Here is a 12,729-nt window from a genome sequence, read left to right on the forward strand (position 1 = left end):
CAGATTTTTGTGTGGACATAAGTTTTCAACTTATTTGGGTAAATACCTAAGACTGCAATTGCTGTATCATACGGTAAGAGTGTCTTTAGTTTTGTAAGAAACTGCCAAACTGTCATCCAAAGTACCTGCACCATTTTGCGTTTCCACCAGCAATGAATGGGAGCTTCTGTTGTTCCATATTCTTGCCAACATCTGGTGCTGTTAGGGTTCTGGATTATTGCCATTCTAATAGGTGTGTAGAGGTATCTCACTGCTGCTTTAATTTGCATTTTCCTGATGACATATGATGCAGAGCAACTTTTCATATTCTTATTTGCCATTTGAATATACTCTTTAGTGAGGTATCTGTTTAGGTCTCTGGCACACTTTTTAAAAATTGGGCTGCTTGTTTTCTTATTGTTGAGTTTTAAGAACTCTTTGTTAACTTCATTTTCTCATCCCTACAGTAGGTTTATCTTCCCTATCTTCCACACACAGTTTTTGTTTACGTCAAATCACATAATTAACACTGAGTGCAGGTTACATATTGCTAGATTGTGACATAAATATGAGGACTGATCAATATTTTTCTACTATTTATATCCAAAAAACATGTGCAGTGGTGTATTTTCAGATTAGACATTGTTGTATTTTAATCTGTCTATATTTTAATGTTACAATATACCTTGCATTACAGAATAACTTCTAAAAATTCTTTTTATGCTATGTATTAGTCCATTCTCACATTGCTGTAAAGAAATACCTGAGACTGGGTAATTTATAAAGAAAAGAGGTTTAATCGGCTTAAGGTTCTGCAAACTGTACAGGAAGCATAGCAGCATCTGCTTCTGGGGATGGAAGGTGGAAGGCAAAGAGGGAGCAGGCATCTTACATGGCAGGAGCAGGACCAAGAGAGAGTGGGGAGGTGTCACACACTTTTAAACAACCAGATCTCACAAGAACTCACTCATTCGCTATACACTACCAAAGGGGGATGGGGCTACACCATTCATGAAAACTCCACCCCCATGATCCAGTCACCTCCCACCAGGCCCTACCTTGGACATTGGGGATTGCAATTTGACATGAGATTTGAGTGGTGACACAGATCCAAACCATATTATGCTATATTCCTTAAACATCTCTATTTTTGTTTAATAGTCACCGTTCTTTTACAAAATATTTATATTTGTACTTTATCCATTCATATTCCTTTCAGAAATATCTCAGTCTTTCTCCTCTTTGCCTTCTTTTCTTAAAAAATATATGTTTATGTACTTCATATGTAAAATTCCTACAGTAAAATCCACTACAAGTTTGACAAATGTATAGAGTTGTAGAACCACCGCTCCAATCAAAGTACAGAGGAGTTTCATCCCCACCACCTTCTGAAAAGAATAATTCTTCCATGTAACCTGCCTCTGCAATTTTTTAAATTCAGGATTCATGTTCTTGCTATTAGTCACCCCCAGAACAGCAAGAACTCCTCGCAAGTCAGGGAGGAGCAACAGAACAAGTTGTTCAATTACTTTGGAGATGTAGTACGTGTTTCTTCAACTGCTTACAGTAATTTCTACTTTCTACATTTAGTATGTGCTTTGCACATAATAGGGCTTAAGTAAATATTGATTTACTAGATTTTACTTATCTCTCTTTTTCCACATCTCTCACACACACAGATGCTAAGAAAGAAATTATCTAAGGGCAACCATGGGCAAAGAATCTAGAATATATACAATGTATATGAGATCTAACAAAATATAAACAGTATATTTAGAGCTGTTTGAGAAAGGCATCTTAAATTGGAAAAAGATTGGGGCTTTTGGAGAACCTTCTTTTGTTTGGCAGAGGCTATAAAATGTCTATCTCAACCAATTTTGTCTCTTCACACTTGGCGAGCATTGACTTTCCTTTCTTATGTCTGTTATTGATCCAGAGTTAGCATGGCTGTTGTAGCACTGAGGCTGCTTTTCTCTTCCTTCATCTGCATTTTGCCTGATGACTTAACAGGAGTGAGGAGCACCTGTCAATGAACTCTCCAGTTTAGCTCTTCAGCTAAAAAGCATATTTTATTTCTAAACTGCAATACACTTACTATAAATTATTATCTCCCAAACTTACCTACAAGCTAGTGAAATTAAGATTTAAAATGGAATCACCATAGTCACCAGTTTCATTAAGGCATCTGTACTTTCTACTCCAATGCTTGGACCTAAGGACAATACTGGCAAGTTACAATGTTTACTTTGTGTGGGATGGGACCATAGAGAGCTAGAAGTCTTAGCTTTGCCTACGGAATATATTTGCAGCAACCTCTGAAGCCAAGACAAAACTTTCTGGCATAATGCAAACAGAGTAAATTTTTGCAGTGTATTTTTTAAAATAATTTTGAAGTTTCTAGTAATGTTTTAGAAAGGTTGGTGAGCCTGCCTGAGATGGGAAGTTTCTTTCTTTCCGGCTTGCTAAATACGGATTAGTGGGTTCCTTTTGTACCTTTGCCAAGGAGGTTCTGGATGCTAGTTCCTTGGGTGCATGAACTCAGCTGCCCCATCCTATGCAGCATTAAGAGGTCAAGCCTGGGCCTCAGATGTAGGGCTTGATCTTTTTGTTTTTTGACTTTTTTTTAAGAACGATTTTTAAGAAAAAAGAATTCCTGTACTATCTTTGCCCATTTAAGTTTCAGTTGTGCCCCTCATGTCCCTAAGAGCAAAAAGATCCAGTCCAGGATCACGAGCTGCACTCAGTTGCATGCCTCTTTAGTCACTGTCAATCTGCAAGGATCCCTCAGTTTCCTTGACTTTCATGACCTCACTATTTTTGAAGAGTCCAGAGCACGTATTTTGCACAATGAGCCTCAATGTGAGTTTGCCCTATTTTGCTGTGATTGGTCAGGTTATGAATTTTTAGCTGGCACACTCCAGGGGTGATGCTGTGTCTTACTGCTCCTAGCTGCCTGCTGCACAAGGCTGATCTGCGCCCTGGCTAGTGGGGTGATATTTTATCCCAGGTAAAGTGGAAAGTGGTATCTGCCAGGCTTTCCCACTCTTAAGTTAATTTCCTTTTCTCTCTCCTTTTTTTTTTCTTGAGGATATATTTTGAGACTCTCTAAATTCCACTTTTCTCACCCACCTGTTTCAGCATCTTCTAATGTTCATTGCCAGAATTAAAAATTATTACTATGGCACTTGCCAAGTGGTAATTTTTCTAATTCCATCATTTCTTCTATGTGTTTTAGTTGGCATTGTCCAGTAAGAAAGAACTTTCTCTTTACTCCATTGACCTATTTATATCAGGAGCCACTCATAGCATCCTATTCTACTCAATGAGTTACAATTCAGTAGAGTCATTATTTACTTTGAGGCTCATGTCATACCAAGTTGAGCTGGTGGGAGGTCCTTCACGCTGGTTTTCATGCCCTTTAACTCATGCCTCCTACTCTTTGAGCATTTTCCTGCTTCCTGACAAAACAAGATGTTCTAGGATTACCATTCTTTCCCAGCCCTGGCTCGAGAATCAGCCATTTCTCCAAGAAATCCTGGCTGCTCAATATACTCATGACGGCTGGGGTGTTGCTGCTCTGAGGTTTCCTCATGGATAAAGTAAAAGATCCACCTCTATTTTTGCTTCTCTTTCTGCCCATAAGTAGAAAACTAGGAGTTCAACTCCACATGGCATCTCTAATTCCAACCCAATTACGTAGCATTCATTTAGTGTTTCCTCTTGCCTTACTGGCACCGCCCTTCTCTGATACTAAGAAACTCAACTTACTCATTCCTATGCTACCTTTTCCCTCAGTCCTCCTGTGTGCAGCTCATCTTCCAAGTTCTCCACGCTGCTTTGCTGCTCTGGTCACATGCCCTCTTGTGGGAACCTGCCCCACTCCAGCTGCCACTTTGTGTCGGCCCCAAACCCTAAACTGGTGTCTTCCTTACAAAAAAAAAAAAAAAAAAAAAAAAAAAAGGAAAGGAAAGAAGGAAGAAAGAGGGAAGAAGGAAGAGAAGGAAACAGGTAATTTTTGAGAACCTGTTCCCTTTTTCTTTTATGTGACATCCTGTTTGTTGTTGTTGTTGTTTTCTTTTTTCTTTTTCTTCCTAAAGAACAATACATTCAATATTTTGAGGATTCTTCATTTGGGGGCTAAGGTCCTCTTAACTTAGAGCAGCCTCAGGGTCTAAGCATTTATGCAGACAGCCTGGTGTCTTGTAAACACTGACTGTGCTATCAGCCCTTCCACTGGAGTGCTGTGACCCATTCTTTGCATTCTGTTTATAACAAGGTCTTGTAGGATGTCACAGAGCCTGAGTGTGAACTATAATTGACCTTTTATAACATGTCTTTTAATCTTCCCCTTGTACGAATAAGCAAACTGAGAGACTAAGAGACCAAAAAGATAATGAGTTGACCAAAAATCAGAAACTGGATTTTTTTTCATTTTGTGTTGGACTCCAAAATTTTCTACACTACTTTCCAACTTCTACTGTTCTGTAGTCTCCAGGGACACCTCAAATCAACAGCCCTTGTTTCAAAGGTGTGTTGACGGTGTGATAGTTCTAGGATAGGCTAGATAATGGTCCCCCAGCGATGTCCACGTTCTTATCACTGAAGCCTGTAAATGTTACCCATATGGGACTGTGGCAGGAGATACCCCAAATTATCTGGGTGGACTTGCTGTAATCAAAAGGATACATCTAAGGGGGATTGAAGAAGGTCAGAGAGGAAGAAGGTGATGTTATGATGAGGCAGCAGTTGGAGAGATGAACTTTAAAGATGGAGGTTGGGGCCATTGGCCAAACAATATTGGCAGCCACTAGAAGCTGGGAAAGTCCAGGGAGTGTATTCTCTCCTGATTTTATCCCAATAAGGCCTATATCAGGCTTCTGACCCCCAGAACTGTAAGATACTAAATACATTGTCTTAAGCCACCACATTTGTGGTAATTTGTTACAGCAGTGATAGGAAATCATACAAGCTCCTGTAAAATAACAAATCTTGCTGCATGCATCTTGTTAGCGTGTCAGGGGACAGCCCTGCCCAAGGTCCCATATTTAGAGAGTAATTGCTAGTACCTCTAGTGTTTCTTATCATCTAAGTCATCCATGTGTTTTCATCTTCTGCTTCTTTAAAAAACAATTGCTTTGGGGAAACGGAAAGAGTACATCTTATGTTACATGTAGGTCAAGTTTGGAAATTCTTCCTCTGCTCAAGTCATCACTCAGCTGGGTTCCATTGTCCTTGTCTCACAAAAATTTGGTCAGCTTCATAAATTTCTCTAGCATCTAAGCAAAAAAGTACCTTGCACTGACCATCTCCAGGACACAATCCATCAAATTGACACTTTAAGTGTAGATCATATCTAGGGTCTCATGCTGCTTGACAATGCCCTTTAAACAGAGAACCCAAAAGGATGGGGCATAGGATTCATGGCTGAGGGATTGATAGCACAATCAGTGTAGAGATGACACTGGGCTGTCATAAATGCCTAGACCTCAAAACTCTTTTAAATTATGGAGACATAGATCCTCAAATGAAGAATCCCAAAACTTTTGAATTTACTGTCCCTTGAAAAGAAAGAGTAGATATGCCATAGGCATTGCTTTTAAAGCCATATTTTTGTTGCATTTTAAATTACTTTCATGCTAGTTAGTGTCCTTGAGACTTCATTTCATCATTTCTTATTTTATTCTTATTTACTTTGCGTGATGAATTTACCTAAAAATTAATGAGTAGTTTGACCAACTTGATTGTCCTTTGACTTGAGAAGCTTGTAATTTCAGTGAAATTCAAAACATTAGATAAGATTGAAAACAATATTCTACTTATTTTGTATGAAAGTCGGAAGGTGTAGGTCTTATTTGGTCCATTTGAATTGGCCTATGGCCTATGTTCAGTTACAATGATGGAAAATACCACGAAAAGAGGAGGAAGACGTATGTATAAATAATGTCATTCCATACTAAATGCACAAACGCAGCATTCTTCTTAAACTGGAATGTGTTTCCAGGACATTAGATGTTTAGCCTGCATTCAGATAACTTCCTGTGCAATTGCTTAACCTTTATTTCTATCTCTTTTGGAGGATTGTTTATATGTTTTGACCAGAACTTTTATAATCTCAGTGAGAATATTTTTGCAGTATTTTGCATCTCCTCGTAATTATTGAGATGAAACAGAGTTTAAGTTTCTTTATTTGAATTACTTTAAAAAACCTGAAGAATGCCTTTCAGTAGAAATATTGATTTAAATATTGCTGGAAAGTATGTATCAGATAAGAAGGAATGCAGTGAGACCTCAGTTAACATTGTTGATGGGTTCCTGGAAACTAAAAATTTAAGCAAAACAATTTTTCCCCCTCATCAACGTTGTAGCAAAATGGCATTGAATGAGATGACATTGTTTGAGGACCTGCTGTATGTCCTTTTGCTTAAAGTTGCCATTGTGACCAGTAACTTACTGATGATGCTGAGTGAGGACTTACTGTAAAATGATATAATGTGGAAATACTATGTTCAGAAGTCGGTGAAATGTTAGGAGCCTTCTTATAAGTTTTCTTTCATTAAATCCCTAGGTAATGTTCTATTCTGGATGCTAGGGTTACCTGAAATACTGGCCAAGGAGAGTTTTACAATTGTTGTCTAACTGTGTGATTCAGCGTGAGAATTATAGTGCAAAATAACAAAAGCAAAGTCTACCATCAAGACTTGAAATCTTTGATTACAGTGATCAATGTCATATTGCTTTTGAAAAGAGTAACCTTTATTGGCCCTCTCTGTTAACGGGGCTACTTTGACATTTTGTCAAATTCTCAGAACCTCCTGGACAGCGTGCCTGCAGTTAAGGTGAGCTGCTACTTGATGGCACTCATAAAATTCTGATTGTCTTAGGCTTGCCTTTCACTACTCACAGGCAACGTTCCAGAATTTTCAGACACATTGTACCCAGATACTTAGTGTCGTACCATAAGTGATTGTATTTCCTGCTGATCTGTGAGATCACTGAGGGCAAAAACTCTGTCCTTATTCTGTTTCCTCCTCCAACACACACGCACACAAATGTGTGCATTCAAACATGTGCATACAGATTCACACATGTTTGCACACACCCACTCACACACACACCCACACACCCTCCACCCCACCACATGCAACTATGGCCTTTTATGAGAGGAGTTAGAAAAGGAAAATTTAAAAAGGACAGATGAATATTGTTATCAATAATGCCTTAGTTATCAAGGTATGCTTCATATAATCATAGTTAAATGTGACCATTAAATGAAAATTCTATTTAGAATAAGATGTAAAGGAAAATCTTTAGTCAATGAATAAGTCTTGATTTTCACTATTTCTATTGTTTCCTATTTCATTCCCTATAAATGCACTAGGTGAAGACTTACTGCAGTAAGCCTCAATGCCCTCATCTTAAGCGAGGATAATAGTACTTGTCTCATCAGATTGATCTGAGAATTACATGATGAAACATAGCACATACACCCTACTACACTTACTCATCCTTATCTAGCTACTGTTAAGACCAGACATTGCCAGCATGCTACATGCCAGGCATCGTTTTTATAACTTTATACATAAATGCATTTACTGCTTGCAACAATCCTATAATATGTCTTATTTATTACCATTTATCATGTGAGGAAACTAAGTTATAGAGGGGTAAAATAATTTGTCCAAGGTCACATGGCTGACGCACACTCAGAAATGTTATTTATCATTATTCTTCATGTTATTATTTGCAATAGTAGTGAGGTTTGCAGTTTTTCCTTGGAGTCTTACTGGGAATCAGCAAAGGGTTATCTTTCACAGGAAGGTAGCTGCATCTGACCTTTCACTAGTGCTATGCTTGCAGATTTTGCTCAGTAGGATTTTGCTAATTAACCACGTGCAGAGATATTGCATGCCTCTCCTGAAGGCTTGCTTGCTCATGGCTTCTTCTTTCTGGTGCTTTCACCCATCTTTCCTGGTGGTTGGGAGCTCCTCAGGAACATCTAGAGACACTCAATGCCTTTTTGCTTATTTAGAGGAATCAGAATGGTGAGGTTGTGTAGAGAAATCAGAAGTGAGGCAGGGTGCTCAGTGTGGGCTGATATCTGTGTATGCAGGTATTGGACTTCACTACCCAGTGCATTGGGTGGGAGGTACCAGCTGGATGGACAGTGACACTGGCCCAGCAGGAGTCACTTGGAGAGGGGCCCGGGCCAGGGACCAATATCTCTATGGATATGTGCAGAGGAAGGGGTGATGGAAGCTCCTGCACAGATGATGCCAAGGGAGAGAGTGGCAATGCACAGTGCCTAACTTGGTGCATGGCCCACAGAGGATGTTCAGGAAACGTTGGCTAACCACATGAATAACAGAAGACTTACTGAATGCTTCCAGAGTCTATGCCTGGCACTTTACAGCTATCATCTACTCAACGTTAGATACTGTGATCATCATCTCTGTTTTATTAATACAACAAGGCAGCCAACACTCTGGGTGGTGCAGTCCTCTGCCTGCAGACACAGAGCTGGCCCACATCTTGCCAAGAGTGGAGCTCCAGCAGTTAGGACTGTGCTGCTGCAAAGCTATGTCTCCTTGACTTTTATGCTTCTTGTGCATTGCCCAGTGTTTATTTTAGAGATTCTCTTTCCATCACTCCATAAATCCCTGCCAGCGATCCAGGTGCAGCTCAAGGGCCTCGATGTCTCCAACCCACCTCATTTCCCTTTGTGTAGGCTCACACTTCTGCTTTCTCATCTTAATTTTGCTACTTTAGTCATAGTCTTTGGCTTTGAATAAATTGAGGTTAGACTTCTGCCTCCACTACTAACCAAGAAATGACTTCAAGCAAGTTATTTAATTAACTACCTTAGTGACATCATATATCACAGCCCATGGAAAGCACACATTTAATGGGGATTTTTATGCATGAGATCCCATCTACTGTGAGTAAACTGAGCACTGCAATTTTATTGTCTGATTCACCTCTGAATTCCTAAGATATTGGTACAGTGAGTCACAAACTTAAGTTGAATCGGATACACTGTGTTACTATCTGTCCCCTCCCTGCCTACCACTGCCTATGCATTTGACCAGCTTCCACTAGCCTGTGAGGGTCTGGGAGTTCACAGCCAAGTTTCATTCATCTTTGCATTCTATGGGTAGCCTGTTTTGCTGAGAACTAAGTAGTCTTAGAGTTATGCCAATTAAATGGATGACAAAGTGAAACATATAGGGTGTGTTTGGCATATGTTGTCACAATAGATTAGGCAATTGAGGCAGTAGAAAAGAAATGCGATGTGTATAGAAACATAAAATAATACCTGGCTGTTTTTTTTTTTTCCCCAAAAGGTGTTTTTGATGCTTTTGCAAGATTCCAACAAGAAATCTCACGTTGCCCTGGGGACTGAGTCAGAGCTGCAGAACCACAGGCCTGCAGGACATCTGCCTGGCTACTGTAAGTACAGAATGGCTTCCTGCATTTCTGCTGGAGGAACAATGACACCAGCCTTATTCAACATCCCTTGTTTTAAAAGTTGAATAGCAAGGTTCTGAAGTTAGTGAGGAGATGTGAGCGTATAGTGAGGGGGCAAGTAAATACAGGTCATAGGCAAAGAACTTTGAGTTTTATCTTGGCTTGAACAAAAACAACTGTGTGTTTATGGGACACATTTATCTTTTCTTCAGGACTTGACTTAGTATAAAAAATTTCTCAATATATACAGTTAGAGTAATGACCACCATTCATCTTCTTTTACTTTCATCACAAACTGGTCTGGCCTACCTGCGTGGTGTGCCTCTTATGTGCAGGCACCCTTCTGGTAATGGATTTGCACGGCTTAACAAAGCCCCGGATGTGGGCTTTGCCTTCATGCAACCTCTGTCCATTTGGGACCAAATCATGGCTTCAGCATTTGTATGCAGCCTCCTTTATAGGCTTTAATGATTGAACAGAATCTGGATTTGGTGTCTAGGTGTGTGACTGAAGCTCCAGTTCAATCCAATTCCTGGCATATTTATTAGCAGCAACTCAGCAAGGATCGCTGAGCTGAGCTCTAGGGATGTGGAGGGTAATAAATCTAAGGCCTTCCTTCAGAGATTTCAGTCCGCCAGGCACATGAACTCGTGAATAAATAACTAGAATTAAATATGTTATAACCTTTTATGTTTCCCAAATTGCATCCTCCTGACAACTGTAGGAATTGCTATTGCTGTACTTCCTCTTTAGCTCTTAGTAGTATCAGATTTGAAAAACATACAATTTAGCCATTAAAATAGATGTGTAGTAGTTTCTCATTGTGGTTTTAATTTGCATTCGCCTAATGATTATGTTAAGCCTATCTTTTTCTTTCCCACAGTTTTATTGAGATATAATTCACATAACACAATTCACTCATTTAAACAGGACCATTCAGTGGCTTTTGGTTTCTTCAGAGTTCTGCATTCATCACCACAATCAACCTTAGACCATTTTCATTACTCTGAAAACTGATGTCACTTAGCAATCACTCCTCGAAATCCCCATCCCTTCAGCCATATGCAACCCCTAATGTACTTGCAATCTCTAATAGATGTGCCTGTTTTGGACAATTTATATACATGGAATCTTAGTATGTGTGGCCCTCTGTGACTAGCTTCTTTCACTCAGCACAGTGTTTTTGAGGTTCATCCATGTTACAGTATGCCAGTACTCAATTTATTTTGATTACCAAATATTTCATTGTATAAATATATCACATTTTTGTTTGTCCATTCACCAGTTGATGGGCATTTGGGGTTATTTGGGGCTATTGCAAATATACTATTATGAACATTTATATACACATTTTTTTGTGGGTATGTTTTCTCTTACATGTATACCTAGGAGTGAAATTGCTGAATTATGTTTCAATCATTTGTGAAACTGCTACTCTGTCATCTAAAGTGATCACACCTTACATTCCAACCATTAGTATATGAAGGTTTTAATTTCTCCACATTCTCCCAACCTTTGTTATTATCTGCTGTTTTGATTATAGACACCTTAGTGGATGTGACACACACCTTAGTGTGTATCTCATTGTGGATTTTATTTACATTTCACTGATGGTTAATGATGTTGAATATCTTTTCATAGGCTTCATGGCCATTTGTATATTTTCTTTGGAGAAATCCATATTCAGATTTTTTGTCCATTATTAAAATTGGGCAGATTTTATTTCTAGAGCTGGAAGAATTTCTAATTATGGAATTGTGTGAGTTAAGTGGAATGGTAACTAGGTTTTTATAAATGACCTTTATGAAGTTGAAGAAGTTTCTGTCTATTCCTAATTGTGGAGTGCTTTTAATCATGAAAGGTGTTGGATATTGCCAAATGCTTTCTCTGCATCTATTGAGAGGATCATATGTTTTTTGTTTATGTATGTATTTATATGGTATATTTTTGATCTTTGGTAGTTAAAACAACATTGCATTCCTGGGATAAATTCTACCTGGTCATGTCATATATTGCTGGATTTTATTGTGCTAGTATCTTGTTGAACATTTTTGTATCTTTATAGCAGACATTGGTCTGCAATCTTCTTTTCTTGCAATGTCTTTGTCTGGTGCTGTTATCATGGTTATCTTCACCTCACAGAATAGGTTGAGAGGTGATCCCTTCTCTTCTATTTTCTGGACATGTTTGTGAATAATTGGTATTAGCTCTTCTTTAAATGTTTTGTAGAATTCACCAGTGAAGGCTTCTGGGCTTGGGCTTTTCTTTGTGGGTAGGTTTTTTTATTATTATTAATTCAATTATTTAATTGATGTAGGACTATTAGATTGTCTGTATTTTTTTCAAATCAGTTTCAGTGTTTTGTGTCTTTCCAGGAATCTGTCCATTTCATTTCAGTCAATATGCTGTTTTATGTTGTTGGCGTACAATTGTTCATAGTAATCAGTTATAATTTCTTTTATTTTTTTAAAGTCTGTAGTGATGTTTGCCAAGTGCGGTGGCTCACGCCTGTAATCCCAGCACTTTGGGAGGCCAAGCTGGGTGGATCATGAGATCAGGAGATCAAGACCAGCCTGGCCAACATGTTGAAACCCCGTCTCCACTAAAAATACAAAACATTAGCTTAGCGTCGTGGCAGGCGCCTGTAATCTCAGTTACTTGGAAGGCTGAGGCAGAGAATTGCTTGGACCTGGGAGGTGGAGGTTGCAGTGAGCCGAGATTGTGCCACTGCACTCTAGCCTGGACAAGAGAGCAAGACTCTGTCTAAAAGAAAAAAAAAATGTCTGTAGTGATGTTTCACCTTTCATTTCCACTTCTAATAATTTGAGTCTTCTCTGTTTTCTTGGTTAATCTAGCTGAAGTGTTGTCAATTTTTGTAATGTTTTCACAGAATCAGCTTTTGGTTTTATTGATTTTTCTCTTTTCAATTTCATGAAATTCAGCTCTAATTTTTATTATTTTGTTTCTTTTGCTTACTTTATATTTAGTTTGCTCTGTTTTTCCAGTGTCTTCGGGTGGAAGATTGCATTATGAATTTGAGATCTGTTTTTTATAATAATAAGCATTTACTGCTATACATTTTTCTCTAAGCATTGCTTCAGCTGTATCCTGTGAGTTTTGATATGTTGTATCTTCATTTTTCATTCATCTCAAAGTATTTTTAACTTCTCTTTTAATTTTTCATTTTTTATTTAGGTTGTATTGATTTCCACATATTTGTGAGTTTCTAAATTCCTTTTTGTTATTAAAGTCTCATTTCATTTTATTGTGACCTGAAAAAAGCCA

General features: G+C 38.5%; 1 protein-coding gene across 4 annotated transcripts in view; it reads left to right on the forward strand.

The window, feature by feature from the left end:
• LOC105492357 (ATP binding cassette subfamily A member 13) overlaps positions 1 to 12,729 on the forward strand; it is a 454,445-nt gene that overhangs the window by 212,533 nt on the left and 229,183 nt on the right. For all 4 annotated transcript variants that reach the window (XM_011759379.3, XM_024796198.2, XM_024796197.2 and 1 more), the window contains exon 37: positions 9,321 to 9,426. In XM_011759379.3, coding sequence (XP_011757681.2) covers positions 9,321 to 9,426 — 106 coding nt within the window. The remainder of the gene's footprint in view (positions 1 to 9,320; positions 9,427 to 12,729) is intronic.

Source organism: Macaca nemestrina, chromosome 4 (assembly GCF_043159975.1).
Source record: "Macaca nemestrina isolate mMacNem1 chromosome 4, mMacNem.hap1, whole genome shotgun sequence".
NCBI classification, from domain to species: domain Eukaryota; kingdom Metazoa; phylum Chordata; class Mammalia; order Primates; family Cercopithecidae; genus Macaca; species Macaca nemestrina.